This window comes from Oncorhynchus clarkii, unplaced genomic scaffold (genome assembly GCF_045791955.1).
Source record: "Oncorhynchus clarkii lewisi isolate Uvic-CL-2024 unplaced genomic scaffold, UVic_Ocla_1.0 unplaced_contig_4934_pilon_pilon, whole genome shotgun sequence".
NCBI classification, from domain to species: domain Eukaryota; kingdom Metazoa; phylum Chordata; class Actinopteri; order Salmoniformes; family Salmonidae; genus Oncorhynchus; species Oncorhynchus clarkii.
The window spans coordinates 12,381-28,496 of record NW_027258158.1 but is presented as its reverse complement, the minus strand read 5'-3'; the positions used below and the strand labels follow the sequence as shown (position 1 = coordinate 28,496).

General features: G+C 44.6%; 1 protein-coding gene across 2 annotated transcripts in view; it reads left to right on the top strand.

Annotated features, from left to right (window-relative positions):
• The window catches only part of LOC139395878 (pyruvate dehydrogenase phosphatase regulatory subunit, mitochondrial-like), a 35,856-nt gene extending 20,253 nt beyond the window's left edge, over nt 1-15,603 (top strand). For both annotated transcript variants that reach the window (XM_071143192.1, XM_071143193.1), the window contains 7 exons: nt 1,054-1,202; nt 2,524-2,636; nt 2,735-2,829; nt 2,933-3,022; nt 11,260-11,442; nt 11,873-12,009; nt 12,904-15,603. In XM_071143192.1, coding sequence (XP_070999293.1) covers nt 1,054-1,202; nt 2,524-2,636; nt 2,735-2,829; nt 2,933-3,022; nt 11,260-11,442; nt 11,873-12,009; nt 12,904-13,171 — 1,035 coding nt within the window. In that variant the 3' untranslated portion in view covers nt 13,172-15,603. The remainder of the gene's footprint in view (nt 1-1,053; nt 1,203-2,523; nt 2,637-2,734; nt 2,830-2,932; nt 3,023-11,259; nt 11,443-11,872; nt 12,010-12,903) is intronic.
• Nucleotides 15,604-16,116: the final 513 nt, after the last annotated feature.

Sequence of the window (16,116 nt, the reverse complement as noted above, 5' to 3'; positions counted from 1 at the left end):
GACATTATCTCCATGGTTAGACCACCCTCGGTCACAGCTATAATGTGAATGACATTATCTCCATGGTTAGACCACCCTCGGTCACAGCTATAATGTGAATGACATTATCTCCATGGTTAGACCACCCTCGGTCACAGCTATAATGTGAATGACATTATCTCCATGGTTAGACCACCCTAGGTCACAGCTATAATGTGAATGACATTATCTCCATGGTTAGACCACCCTCGGTCACAGCTATAATGTGAATGACATTATCTCCATGGTTAGACCACCCTCGGTCACAGCTATAATGTGAAGGACATTATCTCCATGGTTAGACCACCCTCGGTCACAGCTATAATGTGAATGACATTATCTCCATGGTTAGACCACCCTCGGTCACAGCTATAATGTGAATGACATGATCTCCATGGTTAGACCACCCTCGGTCACAGCTATAATGTGAATGACATTATCTCCATGGTTAGACCACCCTCGGTCACAGCTATAATGTGAAGGACATTATCTCCATGGTTAGACCACCCTCGGTCACAGCTATAATGTGAATGACATTATCTCCATGGTTAGACCACCCTCGGTCACAGCTATAATGTGAATGACATGATCTCCATGGTTAGACCACCCTCGGTCACAGCTATAATGTGAAGGACATTATCTCCATGGTTAGACCACCCTAGGTCACAGCTATAATGTGAATGACATTATCTCCATGGTTAGACCACCCTCGGTCACAGCTATAATGTGAATGACATTATCTCCATGGTTAGACCACCCTCGGTCACAGCTATAATGTGAATGACATTATCTCCATGGTTAGACCACCCTCGGTCACAGCTATAATGTGAATGACATTATCTCCATGGTTAGACCACCCTAGGTCACAGCTATAATGTGAATGACATTATCTCCATGGTTAGACCACCCTCGGTCACAGCTATAATGTGAATGACATTATCTCTGACTAGACCACCCTCGATCACAGCTATAATGTGAATGACATTATCTCCATGGTTAGACCACCCTAGGTCACTACTTTTCTTTCTGTGCCAGTCTACAGATGACCAGGCGTTGGCGTTGCTGCAGCACCTGTGTGCCAATGACCTCGATGTGCCAGTGGGTCACATCGTTCATACGGGCATGCTGAACGAGAGGGGCGGATATGAGAACGACTGCAGCGTGGTCAGAGTCAAGAAGAACAGGTGAGAGTTTAGCCATTAAGAAGAACAGGTGAGAGTTTAGCCATTAAGAAGAACAGGTGAGAGTTTAGCCATTAAGAAGAACCACTGCAGCGTGGTCAGAGTCAAGAAGAACAGGTGAGAGTTTAGCCATTAAGAAGAACAGGTGAGAGTTTAGCCATTAAGAAGAACAGGTGAGAGTTTAGCCATTAAGAAGAACCACTGCAGCGTGGTCAGAGTCCAGAAGAACAGGTGATAGTTTAGCCATTAAGAAGAACAGGTGAGAGTTTAGCCATTAAGAAGAACAGGTGAGAGTTTAGCCATTAAGAAGAACAGGTGAGAGTTTAGCCATTAAGAAGAACAGGTGAGAGTTTAGCCATTTAAGAAGAACAGGTGAGAGTTTAGCCATTTAAGAAGAACAGGTGAGAGTTTAGCCATTAAGAAGAACAGGTGAGAGTTTAGCCATTAAGAAGAACAGGTGAGTTTAGCCATTAAGAAGAACAGGTGAGAGTTTAGCCATTAAGAAGAACAGGTGAGAGTTTAGCCATTAAGAAGAACAGGTGAGAGCTTAGCCATTAGAAGAACAGGTGAGAGCTTAGCCATTAAGAAGAACAGGTGAGAGTTTAGCCATTAAGAAGAACAGGTGAGAGTTTAGCCATTAAGAAGAACAGGTGAGAGTTTAGCCATTAAGAAGAACCACTGCAGCGTGGTCAGAGTCCAGAAGAACAGGTGAGAGTTTAGCCATTAAGAAGAACAGGTGAGAGTTTAGCCATTAAGAAGAACCACTGCAGCGTGGTCAGAGTCCAGAAGAACAGGTGAGAGCTTAGCCAGCTGTTCATAACTCCACCTGGGGGCAAACTCCACCTGGGGGAAAACTCCACCTGGGGGCTAACTCCACCTGGGGGCTAACTCCACCTGGGGGCTAACTCCACCTGGGGGCTAACTCGTGTGAATGTCCTCTAAATGAACAGGATAGAGACTGAACCACCTTGTCTTATGTCAGACAGCTCCACATTCGTCTCCACTGTCTGTTGAGGGACGAGGGTCACATAGGAGCGACGGGTTAGTTCCTCATCTAAATGTTTTCCTCTCTCCCTTTCTCTCTCCATCTCTCTCTCTCTCTGTCTCTCTCTCTCTGTCCCTCTCTGTCCCTCTCTGTCTCTCTCTGTCTCTCTCTGTCTCTCTCTGTCTCTCTCTGTCTCTCTCTGTCTCTCTCTGTCTCTCTCTCTCTCTCTCTGTCTCTCTTTCTCTCTCTCTCTCTCTCTTTCTCTCTCTCTCTCTCTCCATCTCTCCCTTTCTCTCTCCATCTCTCCCTTTCTCTCTCTCTCTGTCTCTGTCTCTGTAGCTTCTTCATCATCTCTCCTACAGATCAGCAGGTCCACTGCTGGTCGTGGTTGAAGAAGCACATGCCCGACGACCCACAGCTCCACCTAGAGGACGTCAGCTGGAAGTACACCGGTGAGAACTATCGCTGCAGAACCTCGATCTTCCCCTCAGTTCCCCACAATGCATTTCTGTTCTGAACCCTTTCCCCACCCCCGGCCTCCCTTCTACAGCGCTGAATCTTATTGGTCCGCGGGCGATGGACGTCCTAGGAGAACTATCGTATGTCTCCATGACTCCCGAACACTTCCCGTCCCTCTTCTGTAAGGTGAGGAATCTGTTTTAGCCCGGTCATGTTATGTTTATCGTGGCTCATCACAAGGCCGAAGGTTGTGTGTGTTGTTGTCCTGACCTTTGGTGTGTGTCAACAGGAAATGAGTGTGGGCTACGCCAATGGGATCCGAGTAATGAGTATGACCCATACAGGAGAGCCGGGCTTCATGCTTTACATACCTATAGAGGTGAGATATACTATATACACTGCCCAAAAAAATAAAGGGAACACTAAAATAACACATCCTAGATCTGAATTAATCAAATATTCTTATTAAATACTTTTTTCTTTACATAGTTGAATGTGCTGACATCAAAATCACACAACAATTATCAATGTAAATCAAATGTATCAACCCATGGATGTCTGGATTTGGAGTCACACTCAAAATTAAAGTGGAAAACCACACTACAGGCTGATCCAACTTTGATGTAATGTCCTTAAAACAAGTCAAAATGAGGCTCAGTAGTGTGTGTGGCCTCCACGTGCCTGTATGACCTCCCTACAACGCCTGGGCATGCTCCTGATGAGGTGGCGGATGGACTCCTGAGGGATCTCCTCCCAGACCTGGACTAAAGCATGGAGCGAGACATGATGTCCCAGATGTGCTCAATTGGATTCAGGTCTGGGGAACGGGTGGGCCAGTCCATAGCATCAATGCCTTCCTCTTGCAGGAACTGCTGACACACTCCAGCCACATGAGGTCTAGCAGTGTCTTGCATTAGGAGGAACCCAGGGCCAACCGCACCAGCATATGGTCTCACAAGGGGTCTGAGGATCTCATCTCGGTACCTAATGGCAGTCATGCTACCTCTGGCGCGCACATGGAGGGCTGTGCGGCCCCCCAAAGAAATGCCACCCCACACCATGACTGACCCACTCCCATACCGGTCATGCTGGAGGATGTAGCAGGCAGCAGAACGTTCTCCACGGCGTCTCCAGACTGTCACGTCTGTCACGTGCTCAGTGTGAACCTGCTTTCATCTGTGAAGAGCACAGGGCGCCAGTGGCGAATTTGCCAATCTTTGTGTTCTCTGGCAAATGCCAAACGTCCTGCACGGTGTTGGGCTGTAAGCACAACCCCAACCTGTGAACGTCGGGCCCTCATACCACCCTCATGGAGTCTGTTTCTGACCGTTTGAGCAGACACATGCACATTTGTGGCCTGCTGGAGGTAATTTTGCAGGACTCTGGCAGTGCTCCTCCTGCTCCTCCTTGCACAAAGGCAGAGGTAGCGGTCCTGCTGCTGGGTTGTCTAAGACCTCCTCCACGTCTCCTGATGTACTGGCCTGTCTCCTGGTAGCGCCTCCATGCTCTGGACACTACGCTGACAGACACAGCAAACCTTCTTGCAACAGCTTGCATTGATGTGCCATCCTGGATGAGCTGCACTACCTGAGCCACTTGTGTGGGTTGTAGACTCCGTCTCATGCTACCACTAGAGTGAAAGCACCACCAGCATTCAAAAGTGACCAAAACATCAGCCAGGAAGCATAGGAACTGAGAAGTGGTCTGTGGTCCCAACCTGCAGAACCACTCCTTTATTGGGGGTGTCTTGCTAATTGCCTATATATTTCCACCTGTTGTCTATTCCATTTGCACAACAGCATGTGAAATGTATTGTCAATCAGTGTTGCTTCCTAAGTGGACAGTTTGATTTCACAGAAGTGTGATTGACTTGGAGTTACATTGTGTTGTTTAAGTGTTCCCTTTATTTTTTTGAGCAGTGTACTACTGGTTATATACTACTAGTTATATACTACTAGACTACTATACACTACTGGTTATATACTACTAGTTATATGCTGGTTATATACCCATACAGGAGAGCCAGGCTTCATGCTTTACATACCTATAGAGGTGAGATACACACTATACTATATACTACTAGTTATATACTACTGGTTATATACTACTAGACTACTATACACTACTGGTTATATACTACTGGTTATATACTACTGGTTATATACTACTAGACTACTATACACTACTGGTTATATACTACTGGTTATACACTACTGGTTATACACTACTGGTTATATACTACTGGTTATATGCTACTAGTCTATATATACTACTGGTTATATACTACTAGACTACTATACACTACTGGTTATATACTATACAGGAGAGCCGGGCTTCATGCTTTACATACCTATAGAGGTGAGATACACACTATACTATATACTACTGGTTATATACTACTAGTTATATACTACTGGTTATATACTACTAGTCTATATATACTACTGGTTATATACTACTAGACTACTATACACTACTGGTTATATACTACTGGTTATATACTATACAGGAGAGCCGGGCTTCATGCTTTACATACCTATAGAGGTGAGATACACACTATACTATATACTACTGGTTATATACTACTAGTTATATACTACTGGTTATATACTACTAGTTATATACTACTAGTTATATCCCACCAAACACTACTGGTTATATACTACTGGTTATATACTATACAGGATAACTGGGCTTCATGTTTACATACCTATAGAGGTGAGATATACACTATACTATATACTACTCTATACTACTGGTTATGTACTACTGGTTATATACTACTGTACACTACTGGTTATATACTACTGGTTATATACCACTGGCTATACACTACTGGTTATATACTACTGGTTATATACTACTGGTTAAACACTACTAGTCTATTATACACTACTGGTTATATACTACTGGTTATATACTACTGGTCTACTGTACACTACTGGTTATATACTACTAGTCTACTGTAAACTACTGGTTAAACACTACTAGTCTATTATATACTACTGGTTATATACTACTGGTTATATACTACTGGTTATATACTACTGGTCTACTTTACACTACTGGTTAAACACTACTAGTCTATTATATACTACTGGTCTACTTTACACTACTGGTTAAACACTACTGGTTAAACGCTACTGGTTAAACACTACTAGTCTATTATATACTACTGGTTATATACTACTGGTTATATACTACTGGTCTACTGTACACTACTGGTTATATACTACTGGTTATATACTACTGGTTATATACTACTGGTCTACTGTACACTACTGGTTATATACTACTGGTTATATACTACTGGTTATATACTACTGGTCTACTGTACACTACTGGTTAAACACTACTAGTCTATTATACACTACTGGTTAAACACTACTAGTCTATTATACACTACTGGTTATATACTACTGGTTATATACTACTGGTCTACTATATACTACTGGTCTACTGTACACTACTGGTTATACACTACTGGTTAAACACTACTAGTCTACTATACACTACTGGTCTACTGTACACTACTGGTTAAACACTACTAGTCTACTATCACTACTGGTTTTATACTACTGGTCTACTCTATACTACTGTTTATATACTAATGGTTATATACTACTGGTCTACTCTACACTACTGGTTATATACTACTGGTTATATACTACTGGTTATACACTACTGGTCTACTATACACTACTGGTTAAACACTACTAGACTACCGTACACTGCTGGTTATATACTACTAGTCTACTATATACTACTAGACTACTATACACTACTGGTTATACACTACTGGTTATATACTACTGGTCTACTGTACAGTACTGGTTATACACTACTGGTTATATACTACTAGTCTACTATACACTACTGGTTATATACTACTAGTCTATGTACACTACTGGTTATACACTACTGGTTATATACTACTTGTCTACTATATACTACTACACTACTGGTTATACACTACTGGTTATATACTACTAGTCTACTATACACTACTGGTTATACACTACTGGTTATATACTACTAGTCTACTATATATTACTAGACTACTATACACTACTGGTTATACACTACTGGTTATATACTGCTGGTTATATACTACTAGTCTACTATACACTACTAGTTATACACTACTAGTTATACACTACTGGTTATATACTACTAGTCTACTATACACTACTAGTTATACACTACGAGTTATATGCTACGAGTTATACACTACTTGTTATATACTACTTGTTATATACTACTGGTTATATACGACTGGTTATATACGACTGGTTATACACGACTGGTTATACACGACTGGTTATACACGACTGGTTATACACGACTGGTTATACACGACTGGTTATACACTACTGGTTATACACTGCTGGTTCTATACTGCTGGTTATATACTACTGGTTATACCCTACTGGTCTACTAAATACTACTGGTTATATACTACTGGTCTACTATACACTACTGGTTTTATACTACTGGTTATATACTACTAGTTATATATTACTGGTTATATACTACTGGTTATATACTACTAGTCTACTATACACTACTAGTTATATACTACTGGTTATACACTACTGGTTTTACACTACTGGTTAAACACTACTAGTCTATTATACACTACTGGTTATACACTACTGGTTATATACTACTGGTTATATACTACTGGTCTACTGTACACTACTGGTTATATACTACTGGTTATATACTACTGGTTATATACTACTGGTCTACTGTACACTACTGGTTATACACTACTGGTTAAACGCTACTGGTCTACTATACACTACTGGTTAAACACTACTAGTCTACTATCACTACTGGTTATATACTACTGGTCTACTCTACACTACTGGTTATATACTACTGGTTATATACTACTGGTTAAACACTACTGGTCTAGTATACACTACTGGTTAAACACTACTAGACTACCGTACACTGCTGGTTATATTCTACTAGTCTACTATATACTACTAGACTACTATACACTACTGGTTATACACTACTGGTTATATACTACTGGTCTACTGTACACTACTGGTTATACACTACTGGTTATATACTACTAGTCTACTATACACTACTGGTTATATACTACTAGTCTGTATACACTACTGGTTATACACTACTGGTTATATACTACTTGTCTACTATATACTACTGGTTATATACTACTAGTCTACTATATATTACTAGACTACTATACACTACTGGTTATACACTACTGGTTATATACTACTAGTCTACTATATACTACTATACACTACTGGTTATACACTACTGGTTATACACTACTGGTTATATACTACTTGTCTACTATATACTACTACACTACTGGTTATACACTACTGGTTATATACTACTAGTCTACTATACACTACTGGTTATATACTACTGGTTATATACTACTACACTACTGGTTATACACTACTGGTTATATACTACTAGTCTACTATACACTACTGGTTATACACTACTGGTTATATACTACTAGTCTACTATATACTACTGGTTATACACTACTGGTTATATACTACTAGTCTACTATATACTACTAGACTACTATACACTACTGGTTATACACTACTGGTTATATACTACTGGTTATATACTACTAGTCTACTATACACTACTAGTTATACACTACTAGTTATACACTACTGGTTATATACTACTAGTCTACTATACACTACTAGTTATATACTACGAGTTATATACTACGAGTTATACACTACTGGTTATATACTACTGGTTATATACGACTGGTTATACACGACTGGTTATACACGACTGGTTATACACGACTGGTTATACACTACTGGTTATACACTGCTGGTTCTATACTACTGGTTATACACTACTGGTCTACTATATACTACTGGTTATATACTACTGGTTATATACTACTGGTTATATACTACTGGTTATATACTACTAGTCTACTATACATTACTAGTTATATACTACTGGTTTTACACTACTGGTTATATACTACTGGTTATATACTACTAGTTATATATTACTGGTTATATACTACTGGTTATATACTACTGGTTATATACTACTAGTTATATATTACTGGTTATATACTACTGGTTATATACTACTAGTCTACTATACACTACTGGTTTTATACTACTGGTTATATACTACTAGTTATATATTACTGGTTATATACTACTGGTTATATACTACTAGTCTACTATACATTACTAGTTATATACTACTGGTTTTACACTACTGGTTATATACTACTGGTTATATACTACTGGTTATATACTACTGGTTATATACTACTGGTTATATACTACTGGTCTACTCTACACTACTAGTTATATACTACTGGGTATATACTACTAGTCTATATGCACTACTGGTCTACTATACACTACTGGTTATATACTACTAGTCTATATATACTACTACACTACTGGTCTACTATACACTACTGGTTATATACTACTAGTCTATATATACTACTGGTTATATACTACTAGTCTATATATACTACTGGTTATATCCTACTAGTTATATACTACTAGTCTATATATACTACTGGTTATATACTACTAGTTATATACTACTAGTCTATATACACAACTGGTTTGTGTCTGAACACAATCACATGCTGTATGTGCTTCATCAGTAAAATAAGATGTGTGTTTGATGGGACATTTTGTTATCACACAGTGTTATTGATACATTCTCTCTCTCTCCTTCTCTCTCTCTCTCTTCTCTCCTCTCCTCTCCTCTCCTCTCCTCTCCTCTCCTCTCCTCTCCTCTCCTCTCCTCTCCTCTCCTCTCCTCTCCTCTCCTCTCCTCTCCTCTCCTCTCCTCTCCTCTCTCTCTCTCTCTCTCTCTCTCTCTCTCTCTCTCTCTCTCTCTCTCTCTCTCTCTCTCTCTCTCTCTCTCTCTCTCTCTCTCTCTCTCTCTCTCTCTCTCCTTCTCTCTCTCTCTCCTTCTCTCTCTCTCCTTCTCTCTCTCTCTCCTTCTCTCTCTCCTCTTCTCTCTCTCTCCTTCTCTCTCTCCTTCTCTTTCTCTCTCCCCCTCCCTCCCTCTCTCTCTCTCCATTTCTCTCCTCTCTCCATTTCTCTCTCTCTTTCTCTCCTTCTCTCCCTCCCACCTCCCTCTCTCTCCCCTCCCTCCCTCCCTCTCTCTCTCTATCCCTCCCCTTCTCTCTCTCTCTTTCTCTCCTTCTCTCCCTCCCACCTCCCTCTCCCTCCCCTCCCTCCCTCCCTCCCTCCCTCCCTCCCTCCCTCCCTCTCTCTCTCTATCCCTCCCCTTCTCTCTCTCTCAATTTCTCTCCTCTCCCCCTCTCTCTTTCTCCTCTGTCTCCCTTTCCCCTCTCTTTCTCCCCTTCTCTTTCTCCCCTTCTCTCTTTCCCCTCTCATCTCCCCCTCTCTCCCTCTCCCTCTCTCTCCCCTCTCTCTCTCTCTCTCTCCCCTTCTCTCTCTCTGTTACTGGAATTAAATTGCTCTATGTTTTAATACCCAATTAAAATTAAACACTGTCAATTCATAAGGATTTGTAAGACCCTTATTCTATAATAATGGACAGAGCCCAGTCTTAAAGTCAATCAGCAGAGTTTATTCACGAGAGTACTGAACACGATACAGTTTACCACAGGTTATAAACTGAAAATGACGTCATTAGTTTCAGTACCAACCCGTCTCTTCTCCCACCCTGGTACAAAGGCAGTATCTCAAGCCTTCCCACATCGTCTCCCTACCAATTTAATATAAGTCATGAGCCAAGGTCTTCTTGCGTAGATAAGCATTCTAGCCAGTCTGAAGATATCGTTAATTCATTTCTACCAAGGAACAGACAGTCATTGTTCTAACTCTTGCCCACATTTACACACATTATATTCAGCACTGGGATCAAGAAAGAAAACTCATACATATACAGCAACATAATAGTATTCGGATTAGTACATATACAGTAACATAATAGTATTCGGATTAGTACATATACAGTAACATAATAGTATTCTGATTAGTACATATACAGTAACATAATAGTATTCTGATTAGTACATATACAGTAACATAATAGTATTCTGATTAGTACATATACAGTATCATAATAGTATTCTGATTAGTACATATACAGCAACATAATAGTATTCGGATTAGTACATATACAGTAACATAATAGTATTCTGATTAGTACATATACAGTAACATAATAGTATTCTGATTAGTACATATACAGCAACATAATAGTATTCTGATTAGTACATATACAGTAACATAATAGTATTCTGATTAGTACATATACAGTAACATAATAGTATTCTGATTAGTACATATACAGTAACATAATAGTATTCTGATTAGTACATATACAGTAACATAATAGTATTCTGATTAGTCAGTCCTGATTGAAATGTATACATAATTAGTCATCATTGATAAAAATTCCCTTAACACTCTCTCTCCCCTCTCTCTCTCTCTCTCTCTCTCTCCCCTCTCTCTCTCTCTCTCCCTCTCCCCTTCTCTCTCTCTCTCTCCCCCTCTCTTTCCCCTCTCTCCCCTCTCTCTCTCTCTCCCCCTCTCTCTCCCTCTCTCCCTCTCTCCCCCTCGTCTCCTCCAGTATGCGCTCCATGTCTACAACGAGGTGATGTCAGTGGGCCAGAAGTATGGGATCCGTAACGCTGGGTACTACGCCCTGCGTTCTCTCCGTATAGAGAAGTTCTTTGCCTTCTGGGGTCAGGACCTGGATCCTTTCACCACTCCCCTGGAGTGTGGACGGGAGTTCAGGGTCAAGTTTGACACGGTACGACCCACGGACCCCAATATTTAGTTTGGTCTGAACAGGTCCTTAGTCCTGTACTGTGTTACTGATGAGGTCTGGTTGATGTTTGGTCTTATCCCCTCCTCTTCTCTCTATCCCCCATCCTAATCTCTCTCTCCTCCTCCTCTCTGTACCACATCCTCCTCCTCTCTGTACCACATCCTCCTCTCTCTGTACCCCATCCTCCTCTCTCTGTCCCCTCCTCTTCTGTCCCCTCCTCTTCCTCTCTCTGTCCCCTCCTCCTCCCTCTGTCCCCTCCTCCTTCTCTCTCTGTCCCCTCCTCCTTCTCTCTCTGTCCCCTCCTCCTTCTCCTCTGTCCCCTCCTCTCTCTGTCCCCTCCTCCTCCTCTCTCTGTCCCCTCCTCCTCCTCTCTCTGTCCCCTCCTCCTCCTCCTCTCTGTCCCCTCCTCCAGGACATAGACTTCCTGGGTCGAGCGTCTCTGCTGCATCAGCGTCAGGAGGGGGTGAGCCGTCGCTTCATCATGTTGGTCCTGGAGGATCATGACACAGAGCTGGACCTGTGGCCCTGGTGGGGAGAACCCATCTACAGGTTAGACAAGCCTCTGAACCCCTAAACTGCTCAGCAGACACTACAATAGTAGCTGTCCGCTGCCCTGGCCTCTGAACCCCTAAACTGCCCTGGCCTCTAAACCCCTAAACTGCCCTAGCCTCTAAACCCCTAAACTGCCCTAGCCTCTAAACCCCTAAACTGCCCTAGCCTCTGAACTGCCCTAGCCTCTGAACCCCTAAACTGCCCTAGCCTCTGAACTGCCCTAGCCTCTGAACTGCCCTAGACTCTAAACCCCTAAACTGCCCTAGCCTCTAAACCCCTAAACTGCCCTAGCCTCTAAACCCCTAAACTGCCCTAGCCTCTGAACCCCTAAACTGCCCTGGCCTCTAAACCCCTAAACTGCCCTGGCCTCTGAACCCCTAAACTGCCCTAGCCTCTGAACCCCTAAACGGCCCTAGCCTCTGAACCCCTAAACTTCCCTAGCCTCTGAACTGCCCTAGCCTCTAAACCCCTAAACTGCCCTAGCCTCTAAACCCCTAAACTGCCCTAGCCTCTGAACCCCTAAACTGCCCTAGCCTCTAAACCCCTAAACTGCCCTAGCCTCTGAACCCCTAAACTGCCCTAGCCTCTGAACCCCTAAACTGCCCTAGCCTCTGAACCCCTAAACTGCCTTACACACACAGTCTGGATGAAGAGGCTATCAGAGGGTTACAGGATCAATAATATTTTATTTTCACCATCTAATGCTCTCTGTCTCGTCTCTTTCTCTCTCTCTCTGTCGCTCTCTCGCTTTCTCTCTTTCTCTCTCCGTCTCTCTCTCTGTCATCTCGTCTATCTCTCTCTTTCTCTGTTTCTTTCTCTCTTTCTCTGTCGCTCTCTCTTTCTCTGTCTGTCTCTTTCTCTCTCTGTCTTTTTCTCTCTCTGTCTCTTCAGGAATGGGGAGCTGTGTGGTACCACCACCTCCTCTGCCTACTCCTACACCCTGGAGAGACACGTGTGTCTGGGCTTTGTCTCGCCGCCCTCCCTGGACGGCTCCCCTGCCGCGGTGACCCCAGACTTCATCAACAGGGGAGATTACGAGGTGGATATAGCAGGACAGAGATACCCAGCCAAGGCGAAGCTGTACCCCTTCAGCTCTCTGTTCGCCCAGCAGAGACGACGCAAAGATGAGATGGAGCTCAGTAACTTTCAGGGCAAATGAGGAAGAGGAAGGAATGTAGGATCTAAGAAGAGGGGTCTGAGTGAAGGGTGAACTCTCCAGAGATGACCCTTTAACCTTTCTCTCGCTCCACCCTTCTGGTGCCGATCTGTTCTCGGTCTCTCGCTCCATCCTTCTGGTGCCGATCTGTTCTCTGCCTCTCGCTCCACCCTTCTGGTGCCGATCTGTTCTCGGCCTCTCGCTCCACCCTTCTGGTGCCGATCTGTTCTCGGCCTCTCGCTCCATCCTCTGGTGCCGATCTGTTCTCGGTCTCTCGCTCCATCCTTCTGTTGCCGATCTGTTCTCGGCCTCTCGCTCCACCCTTCTGGTGCCGATTTGTTCTCGGCCTCTCGCTCCACCCTTCTGGTGCCGATCTGTTCTCGGCCTCTCGCTCCACCCTTCTGGTGCCGATCTGTTCTCGGCCTCTCGCTCCACCCTTCTGGTGCCGATCTGTTCTCGGCCTCTCGCTCCACCCTTCTGGTGCCGATCTGTTCTCGGCCTCTCGCTCCACCCTTCTGGTGCCGATCTGTTCTCGGCCTCTCGCTCCACCCTTCTGGTGCCGATCTGTTCTCTGCCTCTCGCTCCATCCTTCTGGTGCCGATCTGTTCTCTGCTTCTCGCTCCATCCTTCTGGTGCCGATCTGTTCTCGGCCTCTCGCTCCACCCTTCTGGTGCCGATCTGTTCTCTGCCTCTCGCTCCATCCTTCTGGTGCCGATCTGTTCTCTGCCTCTCGCTCCATCCTTCTGGTGCCGATCTGTTCTCAGCCTCTCGCTCCACCCTTCTGGTGCCGATCTGTTCTCGGCCTCTCGCTCCATCCTTCTGGTGCCGATCTGTTCTCTGTTCTCTACCTCTCGCTCCATCCTTCTGGTGCCGATCTGTTCTCTGTCTCTCGCTCCACCCTTCTGGTGCCGATCTGTTCTCTGTCTCTCGCTCCACCCTTCTGGTGCCGATCTGTTCTCTGTCTCCCGCTCCATCCTTCTGGTGCCGATCTGTTCTCTGTCTCCCGCTCCATCCTTCTGGTGCCGATCTGTTCTCTGCCTCTCGCTCCATCCTTCTGGTGCCGATCTGTTCTCGGCCTCTCGCTCCATCCTTCTGGTGCCGATCTGTTCTCTGCCTCTCGCTCCACCCTTCTGGTGCCGATCTGTTCTCTTCCTCTCGCTCCACCCTTCTGGTGCCGATCTGTTCTCTGCCTCTCGCTCCACCCTTCTGGTGCCGATCTGTTCTCTTCCTCTCGCTCCACCCTTCTGGTGCCGATCTGTTCTCTTCCTCTCGCTCCACCCTTCTGGTGCCGATCTGTTCTCTGCCTCTCGCTCCACCCTTCTGGTGCCGATCTGTTCTCGGCCTCTCGCTCCATCCTTCTGGTGCCGATCTGTTCTCTGCCTCTCGCTCCACCCTTCTGGTGCCGATCTGTTCTCGGCCTCTCGCTCCACCCTTCTGGTGCCGACCTGTTCTCTGCCTCTCGCTCCACCCTTCTGGTGCCGATCTGTTCTCTGTCTCTCGCTCCACCCTTCTGGTGCCGATCTGTTCTCTGCCTCTCGCTCCCACGCTGAAGGGGCGTACCGTTTAACGCACAATCAATCCCCTGCCCCCCCCCCCATCCCGCTCTCCCCTTCTCTTTCATAGTGCAATATCTACAAGATACCAAAAACTCCAGAGTTGTCTGTCTGTCAGGACTGCCCCCCAAGGTCCAGAGTTGTCTGTCTGTCAGGACTGCCCCCCCCCCCCCCCAAGGTCCAGAGTTGTCTGTCTGTCAGGACTGCCCCCCCAGGTCCAGAGTTGTCTGTCTGTCAGGACTGGCCCCCCCAGGTCCAGAGTTGTCTGTCTGTCTGTCTGTCTGTCAGGACTGGCCCCCCAGGTCCAGAGTTGTCTGTCTGTCAGGACTGCCCCCCCCCCCCAAGGTCCAGAGTTGTCTGTCTGTCAGGACTGGCCCCCCCAGGTCCAGAGTTGTCTGTCTGTCAGGACTGGCCCCTCCAGGTCCAGAGTTGTCTGTCAGGACTGGCCCCCCCAGGTCCAGAGTTGTCTGTCAGGACTGCCTCTCAGTGCGTCCCTCCCGCTACATATCACGTGATAACCATATATTAACTGTATATCTAAACCTTTTAAAGTCCTGCAGTCTGAGTGAGTACGGTGGGGAGGACAGTAGTGGTTATCTGAGGGGGGTGGCGTGACAGAGAAGGGAACAGCCATGTTAAATTCCCTCTTATTGGTGGAAACCCGCTGCCCTGTCCAATGGGAGGCCTCGTGGTTGGTGGGTGATTTCCTATCGGTCTCCCCCTGGATGGGTGTCTGTGTAAAGAAAGGACAAATGTTCAAAATAAATGTATTTTTGTATATGAGTGAAGTTGTAAATATGTTGAAGTAGCACAGATTTGATGAGTTGTACCATGTTTATCAGACTGAAACACTTTGTACAGAATAAAACTATCCAGCTATGATATGGTCCCACATCTGTTTGGTCGCGCCCCTTGCCCCTGCGCCCCTTCCCCCCTGCGCCCCTTCCCCCCTGCGCCCCTTCCCCCCTGCACCCCTCCCCCCTGCGCCCTTCCCCTATACCCGCGTTATACTTCTGGGTCATATTTAAATGGTTTATACCCGCGTTATACTTCTGGGTCATATTTAAATGGTTTAAACCCTCGTTATCCTTCTGGATCATATTTAAATGGTTTAAACCCTCGTTATCCTTCTGGGTCATATTTAAATGGTTTATACCCTCGTTATCCTTCTGGGTCATATTTAAATGGTTTATACCCTCGTTATCCTTCTGGGTCATATTTAAACGGTTTATACCCTCGTTATCCTTCTGGGTCATATTTAAATGGTTTAAACCCTCGTTATCCTTCTGGGTCATTTAAATGGTTTAAACCCTCGTTATCCTTCTGGGTCATACTTAAATGGTTTAAACCCTCATTATCCTTCTGGGTCATATTTAAACGGTTTATACCCTCGTT